Source organism: Hipposideros armiger, unplaced genomic scaffold, assembly GCF_001890085.2.
Source record: "Hipposideros armiger isolate ML-2016 unplaced genomic scaffold, ASM189008v1 scaffold_33, whole genome shotgun sequence".
Lineage (NCBI taxonomy): Eukaryota > Metazoa > Chordata > Mammalia > Chiroptera > Hipposideridae > Hipposideros > Hipposideros armiger.
In genome coordinates, this window is record NW_017731383.1 from 856,165 (window position 1) to 876,156 (window position 19,992).

General features: G+C 59.7%; 1 protein-coding gene across 1 annotated transcript in view; it reads right to left on the reverse strand.

Annotated features, from left to right (window-relative positions):
• INTS1 (integrator complex subunit 1) overlaps positions 1–13,396 on the reverse strand; it is a 30,382-nt gene extending 16,986 nt beyond the window's left edge. The window contains exons 1-17 of the mRNA XM_019637556.1: positions 13,113–13,396; positions 12,211–12,501; positions 9,633–9,829; positions 9,362–9,499; positions 8,868–9,027; positions 8,612–8,717; positions 8,316–8,502; positions 8,000–8,145; positions 7,771–7,912; positions 6,758–6,934; positions 6,044–6,152; positions 5,609–5,729; positions 5,093–5,170; positions 4,377–4,534; positions 3,610–3,706; positions 599–690; positions 339–399 (exon numbers count right to left, since the gene is read on the reverse strand). Of these exons, the coding sequence (XP_019493101.1) occupies positions 339–399; positions 599–690; positions 3,610–3,706; positions 4,377–4,534; positions 5,093–5,170; positions 5,609–5,729; positions 6,044–6,152; positions 6,758–6,934; positions 7,771–7,912; positions 8,000–8,145; positions 8,316–8,502; positions 8,612–8,717; positions 8,868–9,027; positions 9,362–9,499; positions 9,633–9,829; positions 12,211–12,501; positions 13,113–13,170 (2,318 nt within the window). The 5' untranslated portion in view covers positions 13,171–13,396. The remainder of the gene's footprint in view (positions 1–338; positions 400–598; positions 691–3,609; positions 3,707–4,376; positions 4,535–5,092; positions 5,171–5,608; positions 5,730–6,043; positions 6,153–6,757; positions 6,935–7,770; positions 7,913–7,999; positions 8,146–8,315; positions 8,503–8,611; positions 8,718–8,867; positions 9,028–9,361; positions 9,500–9,632; positions 9,830–12,210; positions 12,502–13,112) is intronic.
• Between the last annotated feature and the right edge of the window lie 6,596 nt (positions 13,397–19,992).

Genomic DNA, 19,992 nt, shown 5'->3' on the forward strand with positions numbered 1-19,992 from the left:
CCTCATGCTCTGGTCACACCAGCTGCCAAACCCCGTGTGGCTCCTGACTGCTCTGCTCTGTCACCCCCGGCACCACAACATCCGTCCGTTTCACGCAAGTGCTGCTCGGGATGGCCCGGGGCCCCGCAGCCTCACTGCCCCCAACCCCGCCCCCAGTAAGGGGAACAGAATAAAGCTCTGTAGTTCAGGTTCACAAACTCAAGCTCACAGTAACGGGAGCCTAGGAGGCAGCCGAGCTTAGGCTCCAGGGCAGCCAAGGGCCGGCCTCGCTCCGCTTCTCGGCGCAGCGTGGCCGGGCCCACCCCGCTGTCCTGTCCCAGCAGCACGTGCTGACGTACTTGGTCATCACCATTTCCATGAGCATCTTCAGTGTGGGGTACTCCTCCCAGGCGGCCAGGCCTAGGGTACAAGAAGACAGCGGGTGACGGCTGGGACACAGCACCTCCAAGCAGCTACCCACAGGTCCCCGGGGCCCTTCTTCCCGGCTCGTCACCCAGTCCCCAGACAGGCTCTACTCCAGGTCCTGACAAGCAAGATGCCCAAAGGAAGCGATGTCAATGCCTGGCCAAGGTGACTCGCGCTGGCCAGAGGCACTCACCAATGTTCTCAGGGTTGAACGCGGCCACAACCAGCAGAAGGGGCCACGCCTTCCAGTAGAGGGTTGAGATGGCAAGGTTTGGAGGCTGATACCTGAAACGTACGGGTCCACAGCTCAGCCTCGGCGCACGGAGGCCCAGGCCAGGGTGGCATCATTACGATTCAGTGAGGAACCAACTTGGCAACTGCTTTAAAGATCATAACGTCAAGATCTGTGCCCTCCTCGGAGCTGACCCCCTAGCAATGCCTGTGCCCCCAAGAAGTGCACATTGTAACCACTACGTGGCTCGGAGCCCAGCACAGGGGCTCTGTGCCCAGGCCCACCTCCAGCTCTGGGCAACTTACTTAACTTCCTAAGCCTCAGTCTCCCATCTGTGAAATGGGAACAAGGCAAAGTGACAAATGCTCAAACTTGTTCTACATCAGGAAACCAGAAACAAGCCCCGAATCCATGAACGTGTAATGTGGTAACATTTAAAAGTCACGAATGATGCTCGTCTAACTCAGGTGCTGTCCTTTCTGGTGATAAAGCATACAGAACTATGCTTGACATGACATGAACCCGAGATACTGGCTTGGAGGGAGGTGCAAACAGGCTGCCAAGTGAAAACGATCAGGCTGAAAAGCAGAAATGAGGAAACCAACTCCACTACAATAGCTGCAAAAAGGAAATCCAACAGAGGGAATGCAAGAGTTACTCTCAAATAAAACCCACGACGCTCCCCAAATGGCCTGTCAAGTGATGCGAGCCTCCTCAAAGGCGGCTTCTTTATGGGAATTGACAAGGTGACCCTAAAATTCACATGGAAACACTAGGACCCAGAACAGCCTTGGAAATGCACAGAGCTGGACAGCTCACACTTCCCAAGTCAAACTCAGCACAAACGTACAGTAATGGGGACGGGGTTGCGGGGGGGCATTGGCCCAAGGACAGATGACAGGTCAGTGGAACAGCACTGAGAGCCCAGAAACAGGCCCGCACAGCGTGGTCAGCAAGGGTGCCAGACCTTCAGCAGGAGACAGAACAGCTTTTCAACAATGGTGCTGGGGCAGCTGGACGTCCACACGGCAGAGAAGGAAGCTGGCTGTACCTCACACCACACACAAAAATCAGCTCAAAATGGTAACGGTCCTAGACGTTAAAGAGTGAGTGTTTCCCCTAGGGGGGAAACAGTAGATCTTCGTGACTTCGGGTGAGGCAGTGGTTTCCTAAGTAGAACGCCAAAACCCGAACAGCCGAGAGAGAGAAGTCGGCCTCCTCGGAGGTGGAATTCTTGTGCTGCACGAGGTCAGCACAATGAGAGCAGGAGTCCACAGAGAAACCCACGCTGCAGTCGGCTGGCTTCCGACCAGGTGCGACAGAGTCAGAGGGAGAAGGAAGACTTCCAGTGACAGTGCTGGGCGGCTATGCTTCCCCAAGTCTGGACCCTGCCTCACTCCGTACACAGAGTGAACTCAAAGCGGACCAAAGACCTGAACTTAAGAACCAAAACTATAGAACTCTTAGAAGAAAACCATGACCCAGGACTAGGCAGTGGTCCCTTAGATACGACACAAAAGCACAAGAAACCTAAGAAAAATAGATTAAATTGGACTTTATCAAAGTTAAACTCTCGTGCCTCAGAGGGCACTACCGAGAGAGTAGAAAGACGACCCCCAGACCGGGGGAACTATCTGCTCGTCGCAGAGCTCATGAAGGCCTGGTACCCAAAGCGCTTTCAACAAAGAATGCTTACAATCCAACAACAAAGAATCGAACCACCCGATTTAACGTGGACAAAGGACTAGGACAGACACTTCTCAAAAAAGACACAAATGGCCGAGAATGTGAAAAGATGCTCACTGTCATTATCAGAGGAATGGGAATCCCCATGACCTGGTGGGGATGCCCGTCACCCCACTAGGATGCCTCCAGGAAAAGATGGAGGATAAGCACTGGTGAGGATGTGGACAGACCGGGGCCCCTGGACACAGCTGCTGGAATGGGACAGTCTGGCGGTTCCTCCAAAGTGAAACGTGTGACCCAGCAATTCTACTCCTAGGCAACCAGGCGGAGGACTGAAAGCAGGTGTCCACACATAACACTATTAACAAGTCAAATGGTAGAAACGACCCCAGCGTGCATCAACGGAGGAACAGATAAATAAAAGGGTTCCATCCACACACAAGGGGATGTTATTCAGCCAGAAAAAGGCCCAGAGCGCCCACTCTCACTACAATGTGGGTGAACCTTGAAAACATGATGCTCAGGAAAGAAGTCAGATGCAAAAGACCATGTATTTTATGACTATTTACATAAAATGTCCAAAAAAGTCAACTCTGGAGGGACAGAGAATAGATTAGTGGTTGCTTAGGACTGTGTGTGGGGTGCAGAATGGGGAGTGACAGCTAATGACTACAAGTGTCTTGCAGGGGGACAATGTTCTAAAATTCAGTGGTGGCAATGGTTGCACAACCCTGTGCATGCACTAAAAACCCCGAATCACAAACTTTAGATGAGTGGAGTATGAGAATTACACTTCAATAAGGTGGTTAACGAACAGCACAAGGGCGGCTGGTTGGCTCAGGTGGTTAGAGTGCAGGCTCGTAACACCAAGGTTGCCGGTTTGATCCCCATATGGGCCAGTGAGCTGCGCCCTCCACAACTAGGTTGAAACGACGACTTGACTTGGAGCTGATGGGTCTTGGAAAAACTCACTGATTCCCAACAAAGTTTAAAAAAAAAACAAAAAACAGCACAAGCTCAGTGTTGTCTAAAAGATAAATAAAGTGTGACTGTCGATGAACCGAGACAGCAAAAGGGAGGACGGGAGAATCCTAAAACCCAAGTGATGTCGGGGACGCAGGCCTCAGTCACTCCCTGGGCAGGCTGGCCTCACAGGTGTCTGTGGACAGGCCACCAAGAGCCGTCCTATGGGAGCCGGGATGGGGCAGCCAACCCTTAGGCTTGCGGATGGTGGAGGGAGCAGGTGACATGTGGCTGGGCGAGGCACAGGGTGGGTGGCGCCTTACCCTGGCGGGAGCTGGATGTTGTCCGGATGGTGGTAGGTGCACAGGTTCAGAACAGCATCGAGCAGCTGGACCCTCTCCACCTTCAGCACTTCCACATCTGAAACGCAAGGTCCAGAAGCCCGTTCAGTGGACACCAGGGCACAGGAGTCAGGCCACGAGACGTCCGAGAGGAGATGGGGGCCTTGCTCTCCAGAAGCTAGGGGGAGGAGGGGAGACTGACGTGGCCACAAGACGGGAGCGGATAAAATGCGGCCAGCATGCCCCAGTGAGGAAGGTAGGAGCAGCTGTTGAGCCAGCCTGGGGAAACAGACACGTTTTCACTTGTGTTTGAGCTGGTTTTGGAGAGCAAGCAGGACTGTCAGGAGAGCAATACAACAGGCACAGGAAGGGCAGGGACGTGAGGACGCATGGTGTGTCCGGAGCGGAAGCGCCGGCGTGGGTCAGATCCTGGCCCACGGGGACGGCAGCCAAGTTCTAAAAACAGGAGTGCTGCTGTCAAGACCACAGCAGCGGCCCTTTAAAGGGGGGGCAGACAGAAGCGCCCATGATAGGAGGGTGTGTGCCAGTCCCAGGACGGGTTCCAGAAGCCGCCCAAGGACTAAAGCAGTGCCCGTGCCAACTCGAGGCCAGGCAGACGGACGCAGGCCCAGCCCCGTGCAGGCACGCTGGGTGCCCACATGACTTCTGCAGGAGGGTGGGGGAACAGGGCCCGGCAGCAGAAGGCCGTCACCTGCAGGGGCCAGGACGGAGCCCTGAGGGACCCTTACCGTCCGCCTGCACGGCCGCAGCGCGCTTCACCAGGTGGTCGGCAAGCTCCATGGCGTCCGCGGGGCCCAGTGGGAGCTCCCGGGACAGCCCGATGACCAGGATGCGCATCAGTGTGTCCTCCAGGATGGGCACCTCGGAGCACAGGCGGAGAAAGAAGCTGGGGGCAGATGAAGAGCTGGGCTGGGCTGGGCTGGGCAGGGCGGTCCCGGGCCCACAGATGACTCCCTGCACCAAGTGCCACAGGCCAGAGGGGCCGCCGCCCGCCCTCTCCCGTGGTGACTTGTTCCTGATGCCTCTGCGGACAGGCTCAGCCATCCTGAGGAGAAATGTGGGAAGGTGCCCGGCCCTCCGAGGGCTGAGCCAGGAGGCAGACAGCCAGACTGACGGGAGAAAGGCATGAGATGAACAAGCTGCACTAGGCAGCAGGGACCCAAAGGCGGGACGTGTGGGGCAGGGTGACCCTGAGCTCGGGGTGGCAGAGCCATGACGCTGTTTGGAAGGAGAGGGAGTGGGTTTGGGGAGTCGCCGGTGTGTCAATCCCGCTGGCATGGCGCTGGCTGAGCCTGTGGCAGTGAAGGTGACTTTGCACAGACACTGGGCACGCCAGGGTTTGCGAGGTGGGACAGCGTGGGCTCCAGCAAGCCCGGACTCTGCCACTCCTTCCTGAGCAGGCCCCACCCTGCGCAACTGGAGCCACGGTGGCAGGCGTGCTCACTTGCGGTCACTTTCAGGTGGCCAGTTGTCCCACTTGTAGTAGGTCTCCGGCTGCTCTGTGAACAGCACCTTGTGGAGGCTGCATGAAGGCAGAGAGGGTGTCAGGTATGGGTGCCCAGGGGACCCTATGCACCCTGTCAGCACCAAGACAGACATGTCCCCAGCTCAGGAGCTGCCTACTTCCTAAGACCTGTGATCCCCGGGCACCTTCTGGACCCTCCAGCCTACCCCCCACAAGGCCTGGTGGCTGGCAGAGGCGACGGGGTCTCCAAAGCCCCAACCCCAGCCAGACGGGACAGGACCTCCACCAGACAAGGAAGCCCTGCCTGCGGCTCTCACAACACAGGTGACCCTGTGTCAACCGGCACGAGGGGCTGCTGTGGCTCACTGGCACCCCTGGCTCCCAGGGTTAGCCGGTGGCCACATCTGGAGTCCCAGCCCGTGTCTGGTGAGCCCTGTCACTTGTCGGTCAGCCTTTCCCCAGGGCCACGCGAGCCGCACAACGCTGGGCCCGCACCAGTGCACGTAGTCCTTGGGGGCGAGCTTGCTGATGGAGGGCACGACCGTGTGCAGCCACCAGACTGCGTCCCGCTGGATTGAGGCAATCTGGTTCTGGAAGGACCGCAGCACCTCGAGGTCTAAAAGGGATGAGCAGGGTTACTGCGTGCCTGCAGGCAGCTCAGGCAATGAATCTCTCAGCATACGGCCCAGGGCAGGGCAGGGTGCAGGGAGGCCTGGGCACCACGAGGTACTGGGCTAGCCCCATCTCTAAACCATCTGTGGGTCACGGAGGGGGACACAGGCACGAGACAGAGCTGCTTCTGGAAGCTGCCTTAGTCTCTGGGGGCTGTGCTGTGGGTCTACCCCGTCCCTGTCCTCTGCCTGGGCCCCGCTGTCTCGGATGCCTGGGCCCCACTGTCTCGGACCCCGCACCCTCACTCTGGGTTCTTACTCTTCTTCTCCCCTTTGTCCCAGGCGATGCCAGCCTCCTTCACCTGGGCGGTGATGCCCAGCATCATGGACACAGCCAGCACGTCAGTGATGTGGACCACAAAGCGCTCCTGTAAGCACAGCCCAGCACAGCAGCGTTTGTGCCCCAGAAGGACTGCGCCCCAGGCCTCACCCAGGCCCCCAGCACATAAGCAGCTAGACGGGAGGATGCGGCTCCAGACAGTGCCTGAGGACCACCGTGTCAGGGGAGAGCCAGGCCGGAGCGGGTCTTGGGGCCAAGAGCCTGCTGGCAACAAGGCCGGGTCAGGCCACAGAATGTCCAGCCAATAGAGCTGGACAAAGCCCACCGTCCGAGGAGCATGCCACCACCCAGACGGCCTGCCAACCTACCTGCGTGGCGTCTGAGGCCCTCCACAACCTGCCCGATTCCTCCGCCCCCTCCCGCATTCTAAAATCTACCCAGGGCAGACCGTCGGCGTCACCCTGGCTCCCTGCTCACTGAACCCCGGGCTCCCCAGGCTCTGCCGGCCACCACTGATCCCACCTCCACACCCAGCCTGGCAGCTGCGGACTCCCCTGGGGTCACCCGGCCGGCCCCTCCCTGGGCCTCTCACAGGACGGAGCCCCGCTGCCCTCTGGGACTGGCTGCTGCACACATGGGGCGCCGGCCAGAGCCCAGCGCACCACACACGGCACGAGGGGGGTGGCCGCACACCTTGAACTCCATGTCCAGGTACTGGGGCTCCTTGCGCTCCTGCATGAGGCCGAGGCAGAAGGCCTGGAAGTTGATCTCGTGCTTGGTCTGTTTGATGATCTCGCGGAGCAGAGCCCGTGAGGCCCGCAGGTAGTCGTCCTTGCTGGTTAGCAGGTCCTGGAACACCATGGCCAGGAACTGGGGCGGACAGAGACCATGCAGGGAGCTGCTGGGACCGTGCCACTCACCACCAGCCTCCACCCCATCTCACGCCTGCCATCAGGGCCTGCTCCGCCCTGCAAGAAACCTTCCCAGAGCCATGCCAGGCAAGGGCCCCACTCCTGCCTTTCCGACACAGGCCCTGAGGTCAGTGCGTGAGCGTGCAGCACGGCTCACAGGCTGACCTGTCCCCAGACACGGGCGCGCCTGCCCGCCACATGGGCGGGGCTGTGAGAGCAGGCCTGTTCTCATCAGACTCTCCTGGCAGCTGGGGAGCTAGTGCTTGTGAAACGAGGGGACAGATTAGTCAACAGATGCGCCTGGGGACCACCGGGTCAGGAGAGGCACGGTGCAGGGCACCCAAGCCGTAGGGACGAACACACTGGCCTGGTCTGGCACACCCCAACCTCCACCCTGACAACCGACCCAACACCTTCACTAAAAGGGTGCTACAGTGACAGGGCTGGCCGCGAGGACGGGCACTGTGCTGACCCTGACATTTCACACACAACCGAACCGTTTCAAAGCTGAGCTTGTGGTAACAATAGGGGTGCTGCTCTCAGCTCTCTTCAGAAAGGATGCTGAAGACAAGGGACGCAAGGCAGGGCCTAAAGGCCAGCGCCAGGAGGGCTACACAGATGCCTGTGGACACTGCTTGGAGCTCACTGAGCACGGCCCCCCAAGAGCACCCTCCCACACAGCAGTCACCACACCCAGGCCACGCGCACCCTGCAAGCCGACTCCAGGGTGTCGTCCCAGGTGGAGCCCCCCGCCCCAGCCGCTGTGGGGGCCGCATGGCCACCCGAAGAGCCCACCTTGGGCGCCAGCTCCGAGCTGTGCTGCAGGACCGTGTACAGAACCTGCATGTTGTTTGGGTTCCGGGCGTTGGACAGCTCATTGAAGATCACGAACTTGATGGTGGTGCCCAGGTTGTCCTGGTGCGCGTTGAGCAGCTCCCTGAACACGAGCCGAGCAAATGGGGTACCGGCACGGGCCAAGGCTGCCCACAGTCCCCCCACCCCGCCGTGCACCCCGCCAGCGCACCTGATGCACAGCATGTAGTGGTTGAGCAGGACCTTGGGCTTGAGGCGGATTTTGATCAGGTGGGAGATGACGTCCATGTCCTCGGCGCTGTGCGTGCTGCAGTTCATGCACACGGACATGAGCAGGTCCTGGGCTGGCCGCGTCAGCTGCAGACACCGAGCGACCCTCAGCCCACAGCCTCGGCCACAGACGGGACCCGCGCCCTCGCCCTGGGCTTCCGTGCCCACCCCTTGGGGTTCTGTGCCCTCCGCTGGGATTCCACGCCCTCACCTTGGGGTTCCATGCACCCACACCCCGGAGTTCCATGCGCCCTCACCTTGGGGTTCTGCAGCCACATCTCCAGCCTCTGCACAGCCATCAGCCGCACTTCCTTGTACCCACAGGTGGACGTGAGCAGCCGCAGCAGGTTCCGCGACACGTTGTCGATGGGCTGGCGCCGGTTGAGCTGGTCCCGGAGCATGTCCAGCACGTACTCCTCCACGCTCTCCGTGAGGTCTTCATACCTGGACCAGGGGAGGAGGAGGAGGACGAGGAGGAAGGCAGGCCCTCCCTAGGGGCCCGCGCCGGCCTCAGCCACAGGGCGTGTCCGCTGGGGGCCTCGCCGATGCCTACCTGGGCATGAGCTGGCCCTCCTGCTCGGGGCTCAGCTTCTCCTCAGCAATCAGGAGCTCCGTCTGGCTGTCGTCCTCCTCAGTGAGGGAGGGGTGAGGGCTGCTCCCTGCAGAGCGGGGGCCTCGTGGACACGTGCACGCAGCCGTCCCGTGGGAACCCGCTCCCCCGCTGGGCTCTGTGGCGAGAGGTGACCCAGGCCTCCCCTCCCCGCTGCAGACTCCCATCCCAGCCCCACCCGGCCCGGCTCTCCTCTCACCGGCACTAAGGTCCCCTCCGCTGCGCACCGCCTCCCCCTGCAGGAGCACGCTCTTGGGGGGCATCTTGGTGTTAAACGCCGTCTGGATGTTGTCCACGAACGTCTTGCAGTGCGGGCTGTCCACCCAGATCCTCTCCCCCAGGGAGTCTTCTATGTACACCTGCCGTGACAGAGCTGACTTCCAGGACCCTGCGGGCAGCTCGCGTCTGCCTGCCCAGGTGCTCAAAGGCTGGGGCCTGCTTCCCGCTGGGCTGTGGTAAGGAGCAGGACAGCTGCTGCCCTGAACACTCCCAGCTGCCCGGAGGGGCTCCCAGGAAGTCCCTGCAGCGGCCAGTGCAGGAGGCAGGCTGCGCAGGCCCACCAGACAGACAGCCCTGAGAGAAAGCGCCGTTTGCTTCCTTTCCCTCCCAGAGGTCCGCAGCCCCCTCCCATGGCACTCCGCGCTCCTCACTCCAGCAGCAAGCTCGCCCAGCCGCCCAGGGAGGCAGACCCACCTTCACAAAGATCTCGGGCCAGTTCTCGTCCTCCTCGTACGCGGCCATGAGGAGGTTACAGGCCAGCACGGACACCAGGCTGTTCCCCTTGGCCTTGAAGTTGATGGAGGCATCCCGCCGCAGGAGGCTGCACAGAGCCTGTAAGAGACGGCACACGTCGCCAGGGAAGGCTCACCCTGCACACTTCCAGGGGAAAGTAACACAGGCCCGAGGGTGACCTCGCTCTGCCCACCCCTTCCCAGGACAGGGGAAGGGGACGCCCAGCCCTCACCTCAATGACGCCTTCCGTGGCAAAGATGTTGGGCTTGATTTTGGCCTGGTACATGAGGCTCAGGTACAGGGTGCTGTCGGGCTTGGCCCGGGTGACCTTCAGCTGTTTCACGGCCCCACAAAGCACTCCCTCGATCCTGTCGTCGTTGCCCTCCAACTCGGCGGCCTCAATCTCGTCCAACAGCACTGGGGGCGGAACTGCCAGTACACATGGCCCGTCAGAACCGCAAGTAGAGACTGCCCATCAGGGTCCCCCGAGCCACAGGACAGCGGGGCAGCCACCAGACCAGCAAGCGGGAGTCTCAGGGCCGTGCCACAACCGGCTGCCTCCAAGTACAGCAGTGCCAGCCGCAGCCAGAGCAGGGCAGGGACGCCCGTCTCACGGGAATGACCAAGACAATGACAGCACGCACAGGCACAGCACCCCGTGGCCTCAGAGCGCTGGCCTGGCCACCTCCAGGCCCCCATCGCTGTCTCCCACACAGCTACCTGGAGTCACCTGGTCCCGCAACACATTAGTTTTTCCCTAAGTTTTCAAATTAACTGGCACAATGCCATTCACGGCTTCCTTTTCTCTTCAGCTGCGGCTGCCGCTTTGCTCGTCTCTTCCTAACGCGCTTATCCTGCCTTCCCTCGTTCTGGACCCAACCCAGGAAACAGATGCTCCTGTTTCAATGGTCCTTGCAAAGGGCTCCCTTGGGTCCTGGCCTCTGTCCTGTGCTGTCACCTTCTGCTCTCCTCTAGTCTTTCCTTCCTTCCACTTTCTCTGGGTTTCATCCATTTGCTGTCTTACTTCTTCAGCTGGCTACTTAGTCATTGGCCTTCCTGTTACCAGCAAGCACGTGCTTCTCTAAGGCCCTCTCAGCAGTGCTTTGGCTCTGTCACACGTACCCTTTATGTGGCGTTTGTTTCTGTTTAGCTTGGGGTATTTTCTAATGTTCATTATATCCTCTCTGACCCAAGTTTTTTAAGGCTGTGCTTCTCAATATCCAAACATACGGAGGAAGGTGTCGTTACTGATTTCTATAACTGCACCGAGGATATTCGACACCAGTGACTGAATGCTTTCTAGGTGCCAGGAATGAAAGACAAATGGGCAGGACGGATGGACAGATTAGGACTATGGTAGATCCTGCCTTGAAGTCGGCCCAAACGCCAGACACGATAAACAGCCGAATGTAGCCTTTGGTTTTCTAAAGATGTTTGTAAAGCGTGTGATCATTCAGAATGTTCTTAATAACCGTATTTTATTGAATCTTCAAATCCACCTTTCACGGGAAGTGATGCTGAAAAACTGAAGCACAGGTAGTAACTGGAGCGTGGTGGCCTGAGTCCGGACCTCAGCCGTAGAAGCGCTCAGTCTTCATCAGCACTGGCCGCCCAGCTGAGGGCCCCGGAACCGAAGGGCAGGGTCGGAGGCAGCTGCCACCCGACTCATCTCCCAGAGCACAGCTCCAGCTGTGTCCTCCACTCTGCACGCCCTCAGGGCTCGCTCCTGCCAAACACGAGCACCTTCCGCACCGGCCAGCCTCAGCTCTCGCCCCTGCGCGCTGCCCAGACCGAGCCTGGGCCTCCAGGACACATCCCTGACTGCCTCTGAGAACCTATCAGTCCTTCAAGGCCAAAGTCACATTACAACTTCCCGATGAGCCCTCTCTCCCCCAAAGCTGTCACGTAAGTACCTACTGCTCCACATCTGGGACCGGTTTGATACTTAACAGATCTGATCTACGGGACATCATGGGGCCACTAGAAAATCAATGAAAAGAAGGCAGAAAAGCAGGGGTAGTTTCAGATGCGTGGAGAACCAGAAGCTTTTGTGTAAACAACAGGATCAGGGTAAGTTTTAGGTTTTTCCTTTAAAGTCTATTACCTTTTCAGCAAAAGGAAAAAAACGAGGGAGGTAAACTCTCCACTGTCTGTGTCTGGAGCAAAAGGAAAAAGGAGCACAAACCTCCTCGTCCCAGGTAGAGAGGAATCACCAGGACGCACAGCCCGCGAGAACAGGACCCGGTCAGCCTGTTACCGCTTATGCCCCATGCTCAGAACAGAGCCTGCCACAAAGGAGGGGCCCAGCAAACACGTCCCATGGACAACTGAACAGAAGAAGGAGCCCGTTCCCGGGGACAGCCGTTGGCCGCCTGCACCGACCCTCCCAGCAGCTCCTCCCCAAAGCGGGGCCAACCCAACCTGTACAAGACGCCCCGTGATGAAGCACTGTCATGTGCTCGGTCTGCGTAACTAAGAGCCCCGCCTCACAGAGGAGGCCACTGAGGCCAGAGCCAGGTCACGCCCCACGTCGGCCTGCTCCTGCCACAGACGTCCGGCTCCCGCAGCACATTTGGACCCCAGGCCCTGTGCCCTGGCCCCGGTCGCGTTCCTCATCCGTCCCAGAATTTGGAAGCACACGTGGGGTACAGCCCCCTGTGTGAGAAGCACCTTGAAGACACAACTCACAGATGACCCCTGTTCTCCACGCTCCGAGAACCCGCTAGCCCTGCGCGCGAAGCCCGGAAGGGGCCTCCTGGGCTGACAAGGTGCGGGACGTGTTCTCTGGGAAGTCCAGGGGCCAACTTTACCTTCAATCGGGACCACAGATGGTTCTTTAATCGAGGGAGAGATGGCGCGTTTTTCTGCCACTGCGGCCTCAGCCAGGCGCCCCAGGGCACTCAGAGGGGGTGTAGAGGCGAGCTTGGGGCGTTTGGTGAGGCCAGTCAGGGCCGAGGCACCGGCCAAAGCGGCCGCAGCGTCCCGCTTGCGCTCCGAAGGCAGGCCGGAAGGGGCAGGCTTCAGCAGGGTGGACGGCGTTTTCGAGTCGCTGGCCTGACCCTTTGAGCCCAGAGCAATGAAGTCTCCTGGCGGAGGGTGCCCTGCAGAGGAGGGAGGTGAGAAACCCGCACCTTTTACACGTCGGCTGCGGAGGATCCAACCTCCCGCTGTTTCAGAAGCGGGTAAATAAGGGTCACGGGGGACAAGAAAACAAGTCACCCTGCATGTCCACAGCAGAGCCGGGACTCCTGCGACGTTCGTGGCAACAATGCTGGCAGTCACGCCGTGCTCGCCACAAACCAGACCACCTCTGAGGCTCGCGTGTTAGTTCGCTTAATCCTCAGCATCCGAGATGGGCATCACCTCTCTCGCTTTCCAGAGGAAAGCAGGCCCCGAGCTCGGGGGGCGCGCCCACGGCCACACGGCCCGCAGCGGCGAGGGCCGCACCTGCGCCCCGCCGGCTCCCGCCGGCCCCGAGCCACAGCGTGGGCGCCGCCGCCCGCCTCCCGGCCCGGCAGCTCCTCCGCTCCTTTTTACTGCCGGGGATCCAGGGCGAGACGAGCACGTCCCGGAGGCCGTCACAGCCGCCCCAGCTCTCCCCGGGACTCGCACAGCCGCCTCGGACCAAGAGCCGGGCGCCCCCCGACTCCTGGAACACGGCGGCCGAGGACTGACTGAGCCCCGCCGCCCGCCGCAGGCAGGAGCCGCGCACCTGACGGCTTGGCCGCGGCGCTGGGCCGGCGCACGGCGGTGGGCTTGGCGCGGTTCATTGCGGCCCCGGCGCCTCGCTGCTGAGCGCCGCGGCGGTCCTCCACGCGCTCGGTCGTTCATCCGCTCCTCCGCCGCTCGGGGCCTGGGGGCGAGGCGCCCCGCCGGACGGAGCGCGTCCGCAGGGGCCGTGTGAGCGCCGCCTCGGACCCGCCGGGACGGTGGCGCTCGCGGGCAGCCGCCGATCGCCTGCACGGTGCCCCGCACCGCCGCGGTCCTGCCGGAACTGGAAGCCGACCCCAGACGCCCGACTTCCGGGGGAACCGGAAGCAAAACAGCGCAGCGAGCGGAGGGCGAGCGGGCGGGCGGGGCGGGGCGGCGAGACGGGCCGCGTCGCCCGCGCGGTGCCTGCAGCGCCGCCTGGCGGCGGGGCCGCGCAGCCGCTTGTGTCGGTCCAGGGAGGCGGGCGCTGCCGCCGTCCTTCTGCAAGTGAGGCTGACGTGACTTAGTGACGCGCCCGAGGAGACGCGGCTGGGAAGGGCGGCGTCGGGGCTCGCAGACGCACGTGCTGGTCCTCCAGAGTCCTGCTCGCCCATGTATGGGTCAAAGGGCAGGTTCTGGGGTCCCACAGGTGGGAGGCTCGGGGGGAGCCCGGGGGCCGGGAGTGGGCACCGTGCAGAAGAGCAGGAGGGACCTGCCGACTCCAGCCAGTCCTCGGGAGAGTGGAGGCCAGGCCCTAATCAGAGACTCCTCGGTGTCCTGGCCTGCACAGTGGGTCCCTGTCATAGTCACCAAGTCTCCTGATGGCAGGGGACTGGGCTCCAAGCTGAGAGAGACGCTCACGCCCTCCTGGGCTAAGGGTCCCACGCCACCCTAGAGCTGCTCAGCAGTCCGGCGGGCGGGGGGGGGGGCTTCTGGCTGTATGTGGTCCACCTCCCCACCAGGAACAAGGAACTGAGAGCAACAGCCCCACCTGCAGCCCGGCCACTTGTTGGGTGACCCCATTATGGGAAAGCACTGAGGGCTCCCTAAGAGCCGAAGCCCGCGTGAAGGGAGAGGGATTCAGGGAAAGACCCAGCACGTTCCTAACAGAGCGAGCGCTGCAGAAAGGCAGCTGGCACAGGCAGGCGGCACTGGGCATAGGTCAAAGCTGTGGAACCTTGTATTCGGTGACTACTGGCGGTGGGGAGAAGCTGAGTTTGGAGGGAATGTGGTGGGAGAGCAAGTGGGGACCAGGTGAGAACTCACAAAAGGTGGTCAGTGTCGATGCACCAGACCCACTGGACCGGCTGTGTCTGCTGGCTGGTAATGGTCAAAAAAGTCAGGTGTGCGACCATCAGTGCGGCCACGGGGCATCCCGACAGCGCCCGTCTCAGAAGCTGCTGCAGAAGGACCCAACGACCGTTCCATGATGGAGCAAAGAAATACACCCAGCGGTTCCTGTGGTTACAGGGACGGCGGGCCATGCAAGCCATCTATTCGCTCTGTGTTTCAGTATTGCAATTATACGGATTGTTTTCACTAGAAATAGAAGAGTTTACATGCCCCGGTGGGGCTTTCACGAGATCCTCCGTCTGCAGCTGCTCGGGTCCCAGCCTCCACTGCCCAGGACAAGCCAGGCAGAGTGCAGGCCGGTGCTTCACCTGTGCTGGCCTCTCCTGTGCTGCTTTCTCTGCTCCTTCTCACCGGACAGCCTCCTCTTCATCCTTCAAAGCCCAGCCTCCCAGCTCGGTCCCTTCCTCCATGCAGCCCTTGGACTGCCCCCACCCCAGCAGACAGTGGCTGCTTTCCTGCTGGCGCCTCTGTCATGGACATTTGCTGTGCTCAGGGGCAGTGCCTCCCTGGGTCTCTCTGACAGAGCAAAGCCTAGAGAAGCCAAGATGCTGGGGTCAGGGTACAGCGGTCTGAGGGCGTGGGGTCAGATGGACACGTCACCAGCAGCTCTGGAGAACTGTTTCTCCTGAGGGGTCAGCCGAGCCAGCCCAGGAAGGAGGAAGGGCAGTAGCTGCAGTTCGTGAGGGACACCAAGGCTCCCCACAGACACCTCCTGTGTGAGCTCCCTGGGGTGGCTGTGCCACACCCCAGACCAGGCGGCCTGAGACAAGGTGTCGCAGGGTGCTCCCTGCAGAGGCTCTAGGGGAGGGTCCTTCCTGCCTCCATCATTGTCATCTTTGTCACAGGGCCGTCTCCCTTCTGTGTGTGTGCGCGTATCCTCTTCCGTCCCTTATAAGGACACTTGTCATGGGATGTAGGCCCACCCTAATCCAGAATGACCTCAGTCCTTACCTGGATTCCATGTACAAAGACCCTGTTTCCAAATAAGGTCTGTCCTGAGGGTCTGTGTGGGCACTGCAGCTCCGTACCAAGGACACCAGGCCTGGGACCTGCCGCCCTCCCTATCGCTGTCCCGTCCCAGCACCATGGTCTTCTTGCAGTTTTTGGAACATGCCTTTTGCGCATCTTGGCCTCTCCTCACGCTGTGCCAGGACCCCAGACACTCCCATGCCCCTCTGCCCTGCCTGGCCTTCCTCTCGCCCCCGTAACCACGGCCCCAGCCCCACCAGACACCTTCCTTTACAGCACTTCCACCCTTGGGATCCTGTTACTCCCCTATTTGTCTCTTTTTTTATGGCCTTCCTCCCTGCCCTATGTAAGCCAGCAGTGAGCCACCAGCTGCACCTGGTCTGCCTATCTCCTGCTGGACCCAGGGGGCCTGCAACACTCAGTAGATTTGGGCGGGATGAGGGAAGGATGTGTGTGAAGGCCTCAGCCCTGGGGAAGAGCCATAATTGTTAGGAGCTAGGTTTGGAGCAAAGTGTCAGGCTTCGGACCCCCACGGTCCCTGGTCAACTTTGCTGTGACCACCCCCCTTTGACCTAGTGACTGTGTGGTGGGCACGCCCTCACCGCTGAGGGGAGGAGGGTGTCCCTGCAGTACAGAGCAGCCTGGGGCAGACAGCAGAGTGGGGACAAAGGACGTGCCCCAGGCCCCCAGGGGGAGATGGGTGAGGTGGCAGGTCTGCAGCTGCTCTGGTCTAACGGCTTCTGTGCCAGGAAGCAGCTGCTCGCATGGCGCGGCCGGGGCCCAGGTCTCCCTGTGCAGGTCAGGTGTCCTCAGCCCAGGCCAGGCCTGGAGCTTCCCAGCCCTGGGGGAAGTGGGGGTGAGATGAGGGACTCGGGAACGACCACAGGGTGCCTTGGGGGGCTGGTCATCTCCCAACTACCTCATCCCCTATATTTAGAAACTGCTTCACCCATGCTGGAAGCCTCATCAGCCCAGTGACAGTTTCAAAGCCGTGAGTCAGCAGTTATCAGGACCCAAATGCCCCTTCCTGGGCGGGGAACATGGAGACCCATCTACGCTCAAGTGGAGGTTTCTAGAATTTCCTTTGTTGATGAGCATTCCTGGGGGGGTGGGGGGCGGTGTCACCACTGGAATCTGCCCAGGAGATGCCGCTTTGCTGAGGCTCCCTGCTGGAGCTGGAGAAGGCCACGATGACTTCTCGGGACCAGTGCCCGGGGAAGGCTGGAGCCGTCTTTTGGGGGCTGATATCTGAGACTCTGCTGGGCAGACCCTGGCCGCTGAGCGGAAGCTCCTGCAAGGCAGCCTCTGGCTGGAGGCGGGGAAATGCTTTCCAACAATTGTCTGAAAATAGACCAGGCTGGTTCACGAGGAAATGAGTCCCCCGTCACGGGAAGGGAGCAAGCGAGAGCAGGAAGACCGCTTCGCAGGGGATGGATCGAAGGTCTCTGACCCCAAGAGGCCCTGAGTCCTTTAGTTTTTCAGCTGCTTGGCACCCCAAATGTTTGGGGATGTGAAGCTGAGGAAGCAGGACTGGGGCGCCAGCCCCTCACCTGCCCCCCAGGTGTGCTGCTGTGGGAAAAACTGCCGCACACTCCCTCCAAGACAGGACTTCCCAAGCCTGGGGTGTGCTGAGCACAGAGCTGACAGGGAGGGCGACAGTCCCTTCCCATCGACACCTGTGCCCCCTCGGCTGGGTCAACCCCCTCGGGCCTCAGTTACCCTTTCTGTTCAGTTAGGATCAGGTGAGCAGCTCTGGAGTAGAAGGGCACTGGGACAAGGACCTGACTTTACCTCTTCCGTCTCACTGGCCCTACACACCATCAAAATGTCCCCAACACTGTTGGGGCGGGGAGGGGGTGGGTGTGGTGGCGGTTACAGAGGGTTTTGTTTCCTTGTTTGAGCTTGTTCAAGTTTCCTGCAACGAGCATATACTATGTTTGAAATTAGAAAAATACCCTCATGCACTTGCCTTAAAAGTAAAGAAATAAATATCCAGGAAATTCCAACCCATGGCCTAATCGCATTTTCCAGTCACTATTTTTCACCGAGAATCGCCACCACCAGCTCACACTACATCAGTGTCCTGACTTTCGGCTCAGAAACTGTGGTCAGGGGCAACGTTTCGCAGGTGGGGCTGGTCCAGACTGAGCCTCAGGCTGAGGAAAGGTCAGTGTGTGTGTGTGTGTGGGGGCAATTTCCTGACATTTGACATCAGGTCATTCGATGTGTATCAGTGATTACAAGTGCTGTTATTCACAGTGACCCGGTGCTACGACCTTTCACATCCCGGTGCTACGACCTTTCACATCCCAGGGCTGACCGGTCAGCTGGGCGGTTCTGGCGGGCTCTGTCGCACAGTTGCAAATGGGGGGGGGCTGGGGCTGGAGGCCGTGCTGCCCATGCTGGGGCCATAGCAGAGCCACCTGCCTGTGACTTGGCCTTCCTCACAGCATGGCACTGGGTTTCCAGAGCAGGAGGCTGACGGACAGAGCCAGGCAGAATCTGCACTGCTGTGCAGCACAACCCAACCAAACACAGGCGTCTGGTCTTCGTCCCAGTTCCTGGCACAGACCTCCTAAAACTCTGAGCGTTTCCTGAGAGTTTTTTTCATGGGGATGATGGCTGCATGTTCTGGTACTGAGTCTCTCCCACCCCTGCCTGAGGTCATGCTGACAAGGTGGCTGGGGGTGGAGCCCCCAGGTAGCTCCAGGATGGGGGCCTGTCACCAGAGGAGCCAACCACGATTACAGGATTGGAACTTTCGGTCCCACATGTGGACCTCGGCAGGGGAGGCGGCTGGAGATTGAGTTCACCGCCAACAGCCGAAGGCTGAAATCGGCCATGCCCACGTAATGAACCTTCGGTAAAAACTCTTGAACAAGACCTTCAAAGGGCTTCCAGTTGGTGAACACGTGGAGGTGCTGGGAGGGTGGTTCCCCAGGGGTGGGGGTGGGGGGGACACATGAAGCTCTGTGTCCCTGTCCCCTTTACCTTGTCCTAGCATTGCTCCCATCTGCAGGTTGCTCACTTGCACCCTAAGTCCAACGCTGCCCTGAGTTCTGTGATTTGTTCTAGTATAGTGAATTACTGAACCTGAGGTGGGGGGTCATGGGAACCCTTGAGTTTGTACTCAGCCAGGCAGAAGTGTGGGTAACCTGGGGTCCAGGACTTGAGACTGGTGCCTGAAGTTGGGGGGACCGTCTTGGGGGACTGAGCCCTTGACCTGTGGGGACTGTGCGACACACTCGTGGCTAGTGGCAGAATTGGGTTGACTTAGACCCCCAGTTGGTGTTTGGAAAAACTAACCAGTTCCTTTCATGACCTAGCTTTGATGGTACTTGATGGCACTTGTCTGCTGTCCTCTGTTGGCCAAGGCTGTTTCATAAAAATCTGGCCATTTCACGGCCACACACAGTCCACCTCGTGGTGGATAACATTGTCGCAACCATCTCTGGAAAATGCAGCATGCTATAGTCATAACACAGTGGTGACTTGGCTATTGGCCCGCTGCCGACCGCAAATACCCAGGAACAAGCCACACCTGCTAGCTGGTGGACAGGTGGGTTGTTTCGGTTTGGGGAGATTACTGTTAAGGCCAGAGTAAATACCTGTGCACTGCTTTTCACCTGCAGACAAATACCCAGGCTGTCGTCCTGGTTCTCTCATCCTCCTTAACTTGAAGGTGACAGCGCTGTCCGGCTGGGGTCTTCAGATGAGTGTAATGAATGCATGCTAAGTGCCTAACCCAGTGTCCGGCGCACAGAAGCAACTCAAAATTCACAGCTACTGATATTGTTGCTGTTTGGGGGCGGGGGGAAGGTGGCTGTTACACCATGACTTGCATTTCCTGAGAGCAGTTTCTCAAGCACAGCACTATTCACATCTGTGTTGGGTGAGTTTTTTGTTTTACGGGCTATCCTGTGCCCTGTGGGATGTTGAGCAGCACCCCGGACCTCCACCCACTAGATGCCAGTGACAACCAATAATGTCTCCAGACTTTGCCAAATGTCCATCAGGGGACCCCCTGGATGAGAACCACAGCCCTAGAATATCTCTTAAGTTTCACAGGCAAGAATGGCGTGTTTATTTGCAGAATACACACCTACGCCGTCCCAGAGGCCCCTGGTGAGGTGTCCAGGTGCAAGGGGGTGGCTCTGGCGCCCTCACCGGCTGGCCCACCTCCTCTGTAATTCACAGGGGTTTGGCCACAGGCACTCAGAGAAAGCAGTGAGAGTCTGAGTGGGCGCACTGGTGGCCTTGAGCCATTAGCTGGGTCACAGGTGCCCACCTGGAAAATGAGACCAAGCTCTACCGTTGCAGCTGTGGCCCCAGATTGGGGTGGTGGCCACAGACATGCCCGCTCCAGCAGGCGTGCTGGCAGCTGACGGGCTGAACATATTAACTGGAGCAGCAGGAACCTTGCCTGGGGGTGGGGGGTGCTTCACAGAAAGGATGTGCCTGCCATCCCGGGAAGAAGGGAGGCGTGAGGAGAAGCATTTCCTTCAGGAATCTTGACTGAATTGCTCTGCAATTGTGAATGGAAATCAACTTTCTTTCTTGCTTAATAATAAATTAGTGTA